The sequence below is a fragment of the Pundamilia nyererei genome, unplaced genomic scaffold (genome assembly GCF_000239375.1).
Source record: "Pundamilia nyererei isolate P.nyererei 1_Seehausen unplaced genomic scaffold, PunNye1.0 scaffold00010, whole genome shotgun sequence".
Classification (NCBI taxonomy): Eukaryota; Metazoa; Chordata; class Actinopteri; order Cichliformes; family Cichlidae; genus Pundamilia; species Pundamilia nyererei.
This window is the reverse complement of record NW_005187411.1, coordinates 3606298-3622271: the sequence shown is the minus strand read 5'-3', so window position 1 is coordinate 3622271 and position 15974 is coordinate 3606298. Positions and strand designations below refer to the sequence as shown.

Here is a 15974-nt window from a genome sequence, read left to right as displayed (position 1 = left end):
AATTATAGGTGACTTGAACTTCATTTGACCTGATGGATCTGGATGCTATTACTTTGTCCGGGTTGCTGCCCAGAAGCTTTTGTAGCAAATAGGTTTTTTGTTGGTCTTGCTATATTCTTTGGTCAAGGTCTATATTAATGTCTTATTAATCTTGAGCAGACATTGAAAATCTTTTCATCCTTTGCCCAGAAGAAAAACCTCACACATCTTGAAAGTATTCTTTTAAGTGCAGTGTGTTATACTGTGCCTACCTCTGTGTTACTGCAAGTGCCTCTGCTCTACCTTTTGCACATTGTCCAGGCTTCAAATCCTCTCTGTTGTATGTAAATCTATTCTCATTTTCAGTCTTCACAGATTAAACCAGGAGAAAAGTAGCACTCAGATGAATTCATGAAAGCCGGTGAATAGAGGAGGAATTTTGATTTAAAGCCTCTCTAGGGCATGCAGCCTTTCCAGAAAACTTCTCCCTTAGACTATATTTTTGGCTTTGATATTAATTGCTGAGCTTTTATAGAACTGTTGAGAAGCACAAAAATTATGAAACTGGTGGTCACTATGAGAAAGACTTGGATCTGTTCAAAACATGACTGGGAAAAAACAGGCACAACAATACCTGAAAGTTGGGGTTGAAACAATTGCTGTGAATTTAATTGGAAATGAGATTTTTTGATTTGATTTTCTATGTATTATTATAGGGTCTCCACCTGCCTTGAGATGACTGCTGTTGTCATTTGATGATATATAAATAAAATTTGAAATAAAAAATGACAGAGTTAAATCTTCCTTCGACTTTGCGCTGTTTGGCTAGTTTACCATTACCATTTAACTCTAGTAAGAAATAATATCAAACTGCAACAAAATGCTGTTAGTTTAAAAAAATGAATAAATAATCCACCACAGTAGATTTCTAAACCACAGTTTAGAAAACTGTTTGCTTTGATAACTTTAGCATGACCATTTTCTGCTTTTCTGCAGCATTGTGTTCAGCACGTCACTCGTCTTTTACTCATATCTGTTAATCTCCAAACAGGGAAGGAAACGTCTTGTTCCATTTATTGAGATTATCAATTTGAGAGTTAGTGAATATGTGAAAATGATCTTCTCTGTGTGTTTTCCAGCCTTGTTGACTCCAAGTTCTAACTGCTAGACCAACCCTAATCTGCAGTGACTGATGATCAGATTAGGGTTGGTCTTTCCACACAGGAGTGAGGGCGGTCCTCTCTATCAGCCAATCACAGCTGCTCCATCATTTGCAAAGGGTACAAACCATGCAAATAACATTCATGCCCAAAATTTCTATATGCCAAAATTCTAACAAGATATCACAGTCACCAGCCTGATGCAAATGAAATAAGACGCTGCAGAAATCAACTTTGACACTCAGTAGGAATATTTATAGGGGTTTTTTGTAAGGCTCCTAAAAAGAAGTCTGACAGCTCTGAATCATTTTAATTTATATTTTATTTAGTTAGAAGTCGTTTCCATATTGAAATAGTTGCAGTATAATGCAATGGCATTCCATCAGGGCAAGTAAGGGGAGCAGTGCTTGCCTGGAGAACTGAAACTGAAAGTGATTTCATCTCAAACAGTATTCTATCATAAAGATCCTCTCATGCCTGCTTACATCCATCCTTTACATCATTGCTGTTTTAGGCCGCAGTCAATTATTGTCTCTGGAAGCAGGATTAACCCCCACTTTACAACAGTATCGTTGAAATCGAGCTGGAGTGTATTGTTAATATTTTTTAATAACTTCTTTAGTACATCAGCCTTGATGATAATGGAGAGTGGATGTCATTTTCTGCCATGTCCAGTTTATTAAAACAGGCAATGTGAACAGGTGCAGACTCCAACAGAGTAACATCTCAAATGACCAAACAATGTTTAAACAATATTGCTAAGAGATCATTTTTATTTTTCATTCATCTTTTTATCGTCTATGCACATGTTGACAGGTAAATATGTCACACAGTGCACAAGCTTTTTATTTCAGCTGTGATTTTATTTATACAATATTATTTAATATCTAATATTGTTTTGTAAATTAAGGTATAATTATATATATATATGCGGGCGGTTTATCCTTCAAGCTCGGGTCCTCTACCAGAGGCCTGGGAGCTTGAGGGTCCTGCGCAGTATCTTAGCTGTTCCCAGGACTGCGCTCTTCTGGACAGAGATTTCCGATGTTTTTCCCGGGATCTGCTGGAGCCACTCGCCTAGCTTGGGAGTCACCGCACCTAGTGCTCTGATTACCACGGGGACCACCGTTACCTTCACCCTTCACATCCTCTCGAGCTCTTCTCTGAGCCCTTGGTATTTCTCCAGCTTCTCGTGTTCCTTCTTCCTGATATTGCTGTCATTCGGAACCGCTACATCGATCACTACGGCCGTCTGCTTCTGTTTGTCTACCACCACTATGTCCGGTTGGTTAGCCACCACCATTTTGTCCGTCTGTATCTGGAAGTCCCACAGGATCTTAGCTCGGTCATTCTCCACCACCCTTGGGGGCATCTCCCATTTTGATCTCGGGACTTCCAGGTTATACTTGGCACAGGTGTTCCTGTACACTATGCCGGCCACTTGGTTATGGCGTTCCATGTATGCCTTGCCTGCTAGCATCTTGCACCCTGCTGTTATGTGCTGGATTGTCTCTGGGGCATCTTTACACAGCCTGCACCTGGGGTCTTGCCTGGTGTGATAGACCCCAGCCTCTATGGATCTTGTACTCAGAGCTTGTTCTTGTGCTGCCATGATTAGTGCCTCTCTGCTGTCTTTCAGTCCAGCTTTGTCCAGCCACTGGTAGGATTTCTGGATATCAGCCACCTTCTCTAGCTGCCGGTGGTACATACCGTGCAGGGGCCTGTCCTTCCATGATGGTTCCTCGTCTCCCTCCTCTTTCTTGGGTTTCTGCTGCCTGAGGTATTCACTGAGCACTCGGTCAGTTGGGGCCATCTTCCCAATGTATTCTTGGATGTTCATTGTCTCATCCTGGACCCTATTCATCATTGTCAGCTAATAGTAAATATACTGATGATGTACAAATAATGACATTAAACAGTTCTTCAGGAAGGAGTGCAGAAAGATGCACGAGACTGTATCTGTGTTTTATTATGGCCCAATTTAACCATTATCGTCGCTACTCACCTTTCTGTGAAAGTCACTACATGCCACTCGTGGTGACACAAGACAAAGCCGAAAAATAATCCCTCTCGAAATTCTGTTGTCATAGGAGTGAAAGTCAGTTTCTAATTTTACTGTTGTTAGACTATATCAAGATATTAAACTGAAAGTCAGAAAGGAGATATATTTTTATCACCACCCTAACCCTAACCCACTCAACCTTTTTCTTACCATAACCTTCAGTGAAGACACTCCCCAGCTTACATAGTTTTTTATCAATCATCTTGGGGTCAAATAGCAAAAAGAAACAATTAGAGAAGCAATTTAATATCACCATAAACTTATATGAGCTGCAGGAGATCCCAGTGCAACTCGAGCTATACTGTCTCTTTAACCTTATAATATCAAATTTTGCTGTCTGTAAACTGACCCTAACCTGCTGCTTAGCTTTGCTCAGGTTAGAGCAGTCATGCTTTCCTGTGTGCCAGGTGGTGGTTCAGTAATAAAAAGTTATATTGCACAATAGCAAAGTAAATGTAGATTGGATTATGAGGAGTGTAGTTTGGCAGGAGCAAATTAAAAGTGGGGTTGTAAATAACTCTTTGTACATCACCTTGAAATCTCTCTGATGCGTGATGATCCTACACTGAGGCAAAATGACTTTTATGCCACTTAGTTTAAAGACACTGATTGGTTCAGTGAGTTGGTATTGACATATTTATTGGGAAACTGAGAAAATGAAAGCACTAATCATGTGACGATAATTGAACGATCATTCATGTAATCTTAACCACAAATGCACTAAAGAACAGTTTCCCACACCAGCACTGAACTACACAACACATACAAACACACCAGTTATGTGGGAATGAATGTCTCCAGTTACTCATGCTGTGGCCCCCTGATGTGATCAGATCAGGGATAATGTGAAATCTCCCTTCAAATAGTCAGAATCGAAAGCTTGCTTCCTCTGAAGCTCGTTAGGTGTACATTCACAAACGTTGACTCCCGCAAATAAAACTTTATTGGTATGACTGATATACCATTTAAAGGGCCAAGGACCTGTAAAGGAGCTTGAGAAAATTTGATGAGTCATAACACAGCAAGGGAACCTATTTGTTATCAGTTAATTTATCCTCAGGAGCTTGTACTGTAGAAAAAAGGTATTAGCTCTGCAGCCTTGAACTATGCTTGACATTACTTCCAACTGCAATATCAGGTGTTTGTACTTTTAACAGGTCCTAGATTATACTGCAGTCAAAAGTGCAATTAATTAGTGTGCTCCCATCAACATTTCTGTATAATTTAGTTCACCTCTTAGATTTTAGTTGCCTAAATGAAACTGTAACTGGAAGCTTTTATCAAAGTTGTTACCCACTTAAGGTTAAGTCCCTTTTGATATGTAGATAGAAATTAAGAGGCGACAAACAGTATGTGGATTACTCCTCAGTTGCAGTTCTTGTCTTCAGGCAGCAAATTATGTTGACTAGTCATCATCAACATTGCTCCGGTGGCTTAATCCACAGAGCTGTTTTTCTGGCCGCTGGTAGTGGAGCATGCACAAGAGACTGCCATATTTCTGGAGTCTTGCATCAGAGGAAATGCACAACTCGCGCTTGTCGAGTTAAGCCTCAACCGATGTGGTACGTAATACCAGTGGGAAAAAATACTTGAAGAAAGGTTTCTAATTATCAACATTTCATCTTCTGTTTGGTCTGTTTGAATCTAATACCTCTGGGCGGAGCAGTTGTTGGTTAGACATTTTTTTATTTTTTACAGCTTGTGTTTTATTGTTGGAACCTTCCTACCAGAATTATTAACCATATATTTATGTAAGGCATTTTTAAGCAAAAAAGGCAATATTAATAAAATTTTTATCCATAAGAATGTGGTGCAGTTGTAACCACTGGAAAAAATAGCAGCACAGTTAACAGCATACACCATTTATCTAACAGTGGCTTGTGGAGCACAGACATGGAACCTCTTGGGGAGAGCTGTTGCGTCATGTGGCAATGGATCCCTTGGGGGCTCATGTGCATCCAGCAAAAGCTGAGATAAATTGCCGTCTCAGTAATTTGAGGCCATTCCTGACCAGTTTTGTGTTGCATTTTCCATAAAACTGAACGGGGGAATCTCCAGTGCAATGGGAGCATCCTTGATTTGCAACAGCATTTCTAAGAAGTATTTGAGGATTCCAAATTTTTGAATCATTACATAGTAATGCCATGATCAGTGGCATTCAAGTCACCCTGGTTTTAATGTTTAGGATGATCGATTTATGTAATAACATAATAGGGAAAGCTTTTTAATAGATGAATCTGCCATTTCAGTAAATTCTTATCCATACATTATGTACTATACAATCATTCTTCAAATATGATGTCCCCAAGCATGACTAGCAAATTAATGAAGAAAAATATAGACAGTCTTTATTTTTTTTTAACCAGTATGTGATAATAAACAATTATTTCTGCAGCTGCTAATAAAGCAGTGACATTTTCTCTGATTCTAGAAAGCAGTGACAAAAAACTCTGTTATTAGGAGGACTTCATTAAAAGGTTTAATATAGCTAAGCTGTTTGCCTGGTATCATCATTGAGCAACAAAATTAACAACAAAGACCCATTTCAAGCTATAAAATGAAGGGTTCGATTTAACATTAGACTTCAGGAGAGTTGGCACTGTGACCATGAAAGTTTAATGCCTTTATTTGCTCCCTGTGAATAGTATATGTGGCAGGCAGTAGCTCTACCTCACTCAACTCCTGTGGCTCATTACAAGTAAATCAACCCGCAAGCATTATTAGGCCTCTCTGTTGTGAATCCAAGATGGATGCTGGCTGGTTGTGACCTTTTACTGGTTTTGCATTACGGTAGGTTGTTTTTCTGGATTAAACTGCTAGCCGAGCCATTCTCATTAAGGAGAAAAAGTAGAGAGTCAGAGTAGGTGGAAGATGTCTGCCTGAAGTAGGTTATAGTCTGCAGCATTACAACAACCATTTGTTGTACTCCCTGTAGTGTGCATTGTCTGATGATTGTGACAAGTTGCAGCAGTCTGGGAAAGTATTTCAGGTAAACAGGGTTTACTTATGTTTCCATCCACACTATAGAGCTCACTTAATACTTATGTGGCAAGGCTGGAAAAAAGTAGACTGTGTTTGATTTACATATCAGTGCTTTTTGGAGTTGTGAAAGTGTGAAAACAGCAGTAAGCCTGTGACAAGGTGCTCTGAGGACTTAGATTTGTTTCTTCATGTGGATAGTGTTTACCTTACCAAACAACACCAGAGGCACCAAGATCTGCAGCTTATCCCCATGGGGGACGTGATACGATACAGCAAGGGTACAGTACCTTGTACACACTTCAGGGAGGAGCATGTGTAGGTGCATTTGTGTATGTCAGGACAGATTCTACACAGCCGCACTTACTTACAAATTCAGCAACTATTTCTGTCTTCTGTCTCTCTCCCTCTGTGCGTTGCAGATAAGAAAATGGCTCTAGCAGCCGTATTAACAGTGTTTCCAGAAACCGCCATTGTTTCCTGAGCCATTACTAAACAGAGATTAAAATTAATAGCTTAAGTCATGGTGCCATTAGAATTGGTGACAAAACATTCAATCCAGTTTGTCGTAAGAGTGCTACCTTACCATTCTGTGTGTACTGAAATAAGTTGTGCTGGTGTCATTATTTATGTCTTTATTCATGCATGGCTCTTAAGTATGGGACATTTTTGGTTTAAAAGGGAAATATATAGACTCACTGTGAGGTTGGCACTCTGGTTACAAATGGTGATATTAATTATATAAATTATTATAATTATGGTAGGGCATCGTTAAGGGGCTATAAGGCATTCAAACATAACAAAGGGCTCGAAAACAAGAGAAGAATCAAGGTTGTGTCTACACGTGAAAGACAACAAAGAACCCATTTCAAATTATATCTTAAAGCACTTTGTTCACAGCAGTCTGTTGCATAATGTGTTCCAAATTTCTTCAGTTGAATCTAGATTAAGATCACCAGAACACCAATTTGATAGTAATTTAATTGTATTTTTGCACTCACAAAGTGCTTCAAAGGCCTATTAGCTGAAATATTGCCATATCTCAGCATGGTGTGCACGGGGTCCTTAACTGGGTGCATAAAAGAAGTGCCAGGCCTAAAAAACTATCTGACCTGATCAGACAAGGACCTGAGAAATGCATCTGGCCCTGCAGCTGATCCTCGTACTGTTTGTTGAATTCAGAAATTTATTTTAAAAAGCCATTATTAAAAAAGGAAAACAGCGAGGAAAGGCCGAGTTATGCAAAATTACTCAAGAACTGGACGGAAAATCAGTCAATCCAAATTATTGTCTGAATGTTTGGAGGAGTTGGCATTTCAGCCAGTGGTGTTTGCCACTCTGCACACGTTTCAGTAAATTCCTGCACGCATTTCCCTAGCAAAATATAAAGAAATGATGTGTGGCTCAAGACTTTTGCACAGTACTGTGTGATAGGTAAGAAAAGCTACAGTTAAATGCCAGTTTGTTTGTTTATTAAATTCATTTTAGAATTTAAAAATGGCTTGTAGGTCACTGCAGGTGTTATGGGAAAAAAGAGACGTCAGCATCATAATGTTACTGTGCATTGCATAGTAATGGGATTTGTGTTAAATCTGATTATATTTTAGGCTCCCAGTTATTTCTACTACATTGTTTCTTTTTCAAACATTTCTTTTGTAAAATCACAAGAATAAATGTAATAAAAAATGAAGAAATTTAAAGATGTGGACTAAGTGATGTGTTGAATCTTGAAAAGTAAGCAGGGTTGCTGTTGCTGAACAGAGCACCGAAAGATATGCATAACTAAATAATCGACTTTAGAAAATAGGCTGTAGTTTACTTTTAATGGAGCTTCCTTTAGTAGCAGCATTTTTATATTTTGTTTTTGTGTATGTGCAGCTGGAGTAATATCAGCAGGTCTCACCAAACACAGCTGCATAAAGAGAGATATGCTCACACCTTGAAAGGTTTATTTTGACATTTCATGCTTGCCAGTGGCAGGTTATTAAGTTCTTACAGCGCAGCAGACTCGAGTTCAAGCCCCAGCAACGCAGAGCGATGATGAGCGATGGAAGTAGAATCACACACGCATTCATCATAACCCTGATTTATTGGGGAATAACCTTTTGCGTTCAGCTAGTCAATAACTTAGCGTCTCTTTGTATTGACTGCATTTAATTGTTGACAACAAGAGCGAGAAGGAAGCAAAGGACGAACATGCAGCTAAAATGATGTAATTCAGTGTTGCAGTTTTCTTTAACTAGTGTTGGTTTTAGTATTATTTTTAGAAATTCACATGATGCATATATGTTTTTTGGCTTGTGAAATGATAGCATACATCACAAAGAGCTTTGTGCGCTGATTGTGTAATGAAAGTTAAACTGGAGGTGCAATAAATCACACTTCTCAATATTTTTCAAGTTTCCTTGCTATCGAACTTATCTCATTGATCCGTCAGCTCTGCTCTCTCTCTCGTACCAAACAAGCTCATTTTCTGAACACGCATAAAATCTCTGTTTCTCTCTGGAGTTAACGCAACTAAATGTGCTGCTAAATCTGTGGGACTTCAAAGCTGTTTTTCTCTGCTCTTTTGCCAGGGTCATCACAGATAGCCAACTGCTATCTGCCTCCCCAGGCAAGACTTAAAGCTTTGACTGTCGGTTTGCGGTTATAGTTCAAACTTGGCTTCAGCATTCAGACGACCAGGAGCAGCAGAAGCAGCACCAACTACACACACATGAGAGCCGGAGCACAGAGAAAAATATGAAAAAGATATATATTGGCAAAACTGCTCTCAAAACCCAGAGAAACGGTTGCAAACATCAAAAAAGGAGGTAAGACAAGTCAGTCAGCAGAGTTATTCAGAATCTAAACATCGACCGCATCATTGATGAATCCATTTCATTCATTTTAACTGGTGGAAATGGATTCTCATTGGGAGGTTATAACCATTAAAAAGCCATTAAAAACATAGCGTTGTATCTATTCATTGCCATTGCTCATCATCACATCCCTTCATGTGTTGGCTGACATTTAAATCTAGTTTAATGGCGCTCTGCTTTGGACCAAAAACAGAGGACACCAGCAAAAGGTTTGGGGCTCCTTGCCATGTATTTTTTTAACAACATTACTTGAAGCTTGTGTAAAGATTGTGTTGCAAAATCACTTAGGAGGGCAAACCTGCATCGGGATATTGAACAGATAAAATAAACTATCCAGCGAACGTCTCTGTTTCTGTCTTTGTAAACAAGCAAGAAGTGTTGTGTTTAGCTGCTGGAGGTGCAAGCGAACTGTTTGACCGTTCCTCTAGTGTTTATAAGCTAAAAGCATTCTGGCTCTGATTCCAAACTTGAAGGGTAGCATCACATTTTGTATAATACACTTGTTTACGTCCCTACACAGAGTAAGCCTGCAGACACCGTGTCCGAGGATTAAAACTGCGAGGAGGGGGGGACCTAGAGCAGTTTTATGTCTGTATTCACTTTCGTCTACCACAGCATCAACAAAAGTGAGTGCTGACATGGTATTCAAACCACACTGTCCCAGGTGAAAGTGTCTGCAGAAATTAAAGAGAAGTGTGATTGGCCTTTCCATCATGGGCTCAATATCACGAAGACAAAGTACCCAGGAGGACTTAGACCAGTTCCTTTAAAATGTGCTGAAAGATTTTAAACTGGTTTTAAACATGTTACTAACTCCATCTCAAAATGCAATTCTTAGACCTTTGCTGACCTCGGTTTAGCATATGATCAAGACTAGAAGAGAAAAAAAACGTTCACAGTACCTAGCATAAGGTCCCATGCATATAAGATTACCTCTTATGACTTTATAAAGGCTTAATTAGTGCAGATTCTCAACTGAGGACACAGACGTGAAGGCTAGCCTATTGCACCACCCATTTACATGGCATAGCCTCTAAGTTACTATGGACACTCCAACTTTAGTGTCAGATTAGCTTGAGGGTTAGAACCGAGGTGAACTTGGAAGATGCAGTCATTGCGCCTGCTGGATGGTTAGGCCGAGCCATCAAACCTCTCCATGAGCCAAGTATCCATCAGTTTGGCACAATGCTAAATCCCCCAGAGCGCACATGGCTCCTGCTCCCAATCTTTATAGCCTTCCACTACCATATCCATTCCCACAGTCAGTCCTGTCGGCGTGTTTTCATTGTTAATGCGCAAAACTGCATCAAACACACAACCAAAGTATTTCTTCCTGCCTGGTGTTGTTGACAGGGATGGTGTTGAAACAGTGCTCTTTTGGCCTCTCATTCTCTCTCATGCCATCTTTCTTTTAAAGCCTTCTCGTACACAAAGTTGTGTTTCATTCTGTATTTTCGCCCCTTCTTCTATGAATCACCAGTGGTCCAAGACCAGGGGCAAAACTCTTTTTCAATTCTTTCACACATTTGATGGTGAAAGAATAAAAATTCACCATTATACCAATGGGAGCTCCTTTCCCAGTTCTACTCCTTTTTTGTGAATGGGAAATGATTAGTAGTCCTCCTCCATCCATCTACTCCTCCCCATCGGCCTCCCTGCTATCCCCCTGCCTGGGACCTCTCTGACCCCAAACTGAATTACACTCCAGCTACACTTCACCCTTTTCCCTCCCTCTCACACTAACACATAATGCCTTTTCAGCTTGTCTCTGTTTTTTCTAGCATTCTGTGCTTGGCTTGTTGAATCTGACAAACTGACAGAAATAAAAGTGCACCACTATTGTGCGACTTTATCTTCTTCTTTCCTTTTCTCTAAACGCTCTCTGCTATCTGTTCAGCTCATTTCACGACCACAAGGATGACTTACGTAAGCGCCTGTCGTACACCACCCACAAACTAGAGATGGTGGAAACTGAGTTTGACTCCACTCGGCAGTACCTCGAGACAGAGCTGCGCCGGGCCCAGGAGGAACTGGAGAAATTTACAGAGAAGCTGCGCAGGTGTGTTTGTTCATGTGCATGGCTTTATGAGATGGCTGCCTTTTTATTTATGCATTTTGTGGCACAACTTTCATTTCCTGGTTTTAGCTTAAGAAGGGCAATTTTGGGGACGTAGGAAGCAAGTTTTATTGAGAAAATGAATACGGTTTAGATAAATCATATTGAGTCTACATATTTACAGTTTTCACTTTTATACATTTCTGTTGCTTTTTAATTCTTTGTCAGTCAATTATCTGGGTCTTTTCCAGTATTTTAAAAGACTTCTCGCAGGTGGTTTGAACACCACCCCGTCATCCTCTTCTGCTTTTTACTTAGGTGGTGGTGGCAACAGGCTTAGCATGGTATTCAGAACATCTCACAGAAGTCTGAATGAAATGGCCAAATAGCTTTGAACTGATAGGAAAGCAACGGTAACTCAAATAACCAGTAGTAACAACCAAGAATGTTAAAGACTGAAGCAGATTGGCTACAGCAGCATAAGACCACACTACTCAAGGCGCCATTCCTATCAGGCAACAACAGGAAACTGAGACTGCAATTCACCCTGCTCACCAAAACTGGACAACAGAAGACTGGAAAAGTGTTGCGTAGTCTGATGAGTCTTGAGTACTGCAACATTCAAAGAGTGGGTTTAGAATTTGGCATTAACAGCATAAACACATCGATCCATCCTACTTTGTGTCAACAGTTCATGCTGATGGTGGGGTAATGGTGTCTGGAATATTTTCCTGGCACACTTTGGGCCCCCGCAGTATTCTCATAACCATTATTTAAACACCACAGCTTTATTACCACCACTTTATGACCACAGTGTATCCATCTTCTGATGGCTGCTTCCAGCAGGATAATATACAATTTCACAAAGCTCAGATTATCTCAAATTGGTTTCTTGAACATGACAGTGAGTTCATTGCATCTAAATGACTTGCACAGTCACCTAGATGCAATGAACAGTCCGATAGAGTACCTTTGGGATGCTGTGGAATGGGAGTTCTTCAGCAGGTATGGGAGAACCTGGAAAACCTCCAAACAAATACCCTAACAACACAAATAGGGACTTTACTCCAGGATTATCCAGTCCCTTACCATTTTGCTAAGACTGAACTCAGCCACCATAAAGAGGGAAAGCATCTTGACTTGCTTTATGATTGCATTCTTTTGGTTGTTACCAAGGGCTCATGACCATAGGTGAAGGTAAGCTCTCTCTTAACTACAGCAATCCAGTACAATGCCCACAGTGCTGTTGATGTTGCAGCAATCTGCCAGTACATCCTCACTTGGAACAGCTCCAGTGGATGCTAGAGGCACATAAATGAAGCCAGAAGAACTACATCATCAAAAATCAAGGATGCAACTCTGAGTTTCCCAAAATAGACACCGTCCTATTGGGAAGGTTACTTTTAAAATATATTCCACTACAGATTACAGAATACATGCCCCAAAATATATTTTGTAACATATTCCGTTACGTTACTCAATAAGAGTAACGTATTCTGAATACTTTGGATTACTTAATATATTATCATGCTTTTTACAACTGCATAAATGTACTATTGCTGTGTGATTTATTACTATTACTGAAGGTTACTCGCCATACCAATACCTACTAAATTTTTAAATCTTAATATAAAATGAGTAACAGTAGGGTGGACATTATGTAAGGCTGCACTTTTTGCAGTGATTTCATATAGAAAACTATTCCACGCGTATATAAAACAGGTTCGCGGCTCCGAACTGTAGTAAAGGGACCTCTGGCTAATACGTCGGGTTTGTGTCGGGCTCATACCCGAAAACTAGCTTTACGTCGTTGTCTGGGTCAACTTTGCTAGCGTGAGACAGAGAGAGGCGTTGAAAGGCTGCTCCAATGGAACTTATTGTTTCAGAGGAAAACATGAACACGGTGTACAGTCGAGTCTTAATATAAACATATTTTGTATTTTAAATACGTAAAGCTGGTACATCTATTCCGTTACTCCCCAGCACTGCCTATCCATCATTATAGTAATTAAGTCCATATTGGATGAGTCCAAACTTTTATGACATGACTTCATGACATAGACACAGACTTTATTTAATGCCACACTGGGGAAATCCACTTGTTACAGCAGCAAAAGGGACAGGAAGAAAAATGTGAAGTAGAGCTATATTAGAAAACAATAAAAATAGAAAAAAATACATTAGAAAATTAGTGTACAAACGCCAGTATTGATTCAGAATGAGCCTGTTCTAAAGCATCTGATATAAGGCTATTGTATTTAATGGAAAGTAAACTAAAAACTAAAACTTGATATTTTAATTAAATAACTAATTAAAAATTTCAATAAGACTTTTGAAAAAACTAACGATTTTGTGAACTGGGAAAATTAACTCAAATTAAATAAAAAATGTAGAGGAAAGAAAAACCTTAGTTTTAGTGTTTGTTAGTTTAATAAACATTTTATTGCAGTGTACCTGATGAAGTGTTGATGGACATGTTTACTGAAGATTCTTCAGTTCAGTAAACATGAACCTATAAAAGTGAGTAAAATGCAGCTGAAATATAAAAAAATCAAAGGTTTACTTATTCAAATAGTGAATATTAATCATTAAAGTAAAGTGAATGTGTCATGATCTGAGGAGTTGGCATGTCATATGTGTGTCGGGATTCAAGGAATGTGGAAACCCAAGTGCAGATATGCATAGGCAAATACAAGTTAAGTAAAGACGAGCCATTTATTTAGGAAACAGGAAGAGAATTAGGTAAGGTAAGGTAAGGTAAGGTAACTTTATTTATACCCAAAGGCAAGGTAAATTTGCTTTACAGAAAAATGACAGCATTTGGCATCCCTTTAAAAACATACATACCTAGTAAATATATTAAGTAAACAGAACAATAATATACACATGAATTGACTGAATTCAATGGAATTGACACATGAGGAAGGGGGCACAGCGTGTGTCAGACACTTAGCTCAAGAAATACAAGACAAGGAACCAACTACATACTGGGAACAGAGATAGTACTAAGACAGATTGGACACGAAAGAAAACGAATTAAACCAAAAAAACAAGTGCTAAAAAGGCAAATAACTAAACTAGGAAGCACTGGGGAGAAATCATGTCCACATGGAGAGATCAAAATAGACCAGAAAACATAGTCCCAGGGACAGGCCTGTCCACTGGGGACCAACAGATGCAACAGTTCATGGGGGCCAGCTCCCCCACAACGCAAGCTCCAGGGCAGATGTCAATGTAGTCAAGTCATTTCTGGGAACCAGTCGCAGAGCCAGAGCTCTGGCAGCCAGCCATGGGGGAGCCCGTAGGCGACACTGACGACCCATCCAGTGACTTAGGTGGTACTTTGATTAACTTAAATGTCTTGATAAACTGTGCCTAGGTGGCCTGAAGTCCTTCAACACTCCTGATACAATGCATGCCAGTCATATTTCGCAAGTTGCACAATTTTACTTCATAGAAAAGCTCAGTTTGTTCATGCACCTTTAATATGAGTAACAGTGCTCAGTGTTCCCTTATTATGGCAGGTTTTAGTACAGTTATTTATTCACTATGGTGTGAGCCACTCTCTGTCAGCTCTACTCAGTCATTCCCATTTATGCTCCCTCTTTAGCTTGTCAAATCTCTTCCAGACCTTTGTTTTATGATCTGTCTTTGCCTCTGATCTCTACTGCCCACAGTCTCCAAATCTGTCTGCTTAATGGCGCCATAAATGCTAGTTTATCAACACTCTCTTTGGCCTGAGAGCTAATGGGAAAATGTAATACAGAGCTGAGAGGTGACAGGATAAAATAAGAGGAATAAGTTAACAAATATAAAATCAGGGGCATGTTACATTAAGCATTAAGCTAATGCAATGGTCTACTTAAGAGCAAAACCGATAATAAATACTAATATTATCAGTAAGGGAAAATAACAAAATGATAAAAACTACAGAAAATGAAGAAACAGAATTTAAAAGGGAGGAAAAAACTTATGTGGTATTTAACTATAAAGTCATAGTCATGCTTCCTTATTCTTTTCATATAATATTTATGGATGTAAAAGTTTTTTGTGCCCACTTTTTATGTGTTAGATTCCCCTGGTGTTGCACTTAAACATATCATCAGCCCTTTTTGTGGCATTTTAGTTCAGCAGATTTATAACCACAGTGATCCTTAAGTCTAAGTAAGAACTTAAGATATCCTGCAAATCCCATCTGAGACTTTCTGTCAGCGCTGATGTTGTAAATGTTTTATTCCTCTAAATTTATGTGCTGATCACCGCTGCTTGTTTTGGTTTACGAACAGTAAAACACTCTTTACTCGTCATATTGTGCAGTTTGCATTTTTAAGTGCGTTAACTTCTCCGTTCGTTTTTTTTTTTTTTTGCAGGATCCAGAGTAGCTATGCAGCTCTTCAGAGGATCAACCAGGATTTGGAGGACAAGATGCACAGGGCGGTAAGAATCCCCTGCTGAAGTTTTTGCAAGTTTTTTTTTATTTTTTTAAAAACCTTGCGTAACTGTATCTTTCATTGACACTGAAGCATCCAGTTACATAAGGTTACATATAGTACAAGTGCCACTAAAATCTTATTTTGTTTTGTAAATCATGGTGGAAGGTATTCTTTATTGTGTTGGAAAACATCACAGTGTTCTTGATGTTTTCCATATGGACATTAAAACTATGTCATTTCATTTCACAGTCTGTACAGTTATGAAAAGTTATTTGGTAAGCCGAACACGTCAAATTAATTTTACATCATGGGCTACATACAGGGAGTGCAGAATTATTAGGCAAATGAATATTTTGTCCACATCATCCTCTTCATGCATGTTGTCTTACTCCAAGCTGTATAGGCTCGAAAGCCTACTACCAATTAAGCATATTAGGTGATGTG

The 15974-nt window shown here is 39.3% G+C and overlaps 1 protein-coding gene across 2 annotated transcripts in view; it reads left to right on the top strand.

Moving 5' to 3' along the window:
- begain (brain-enriched guanylate kinase-associated) overlaps positions 1-15974 on the top strand; it is a 56960-nt gene that overhangs the window by 12332 nt on the left and 28654 nt on the right. Inside the window, exons 1-3 of one of the 2 annotated variants that reach the window (XM_005723863.1) lie at positions 8814-8993; positions 10939-11100; positions 15468-15534. In XM_005723863.1, coding sequence (XP_005723920.1) covers positions 8923-8993; positions 10939-11100; positions 15468-15534 — 300 coding nt within the window. In that variant the 5' untranslated portion in view covers positions 8814-8922. Of the gene's footprint in view, positions 1-8813; positions 8994-10938; positions 11101-15467; positions 15535-15974 lie in introns of those variants that run through there. The other variant, XM_005723862.1, reaches the window with a different exon arrangement.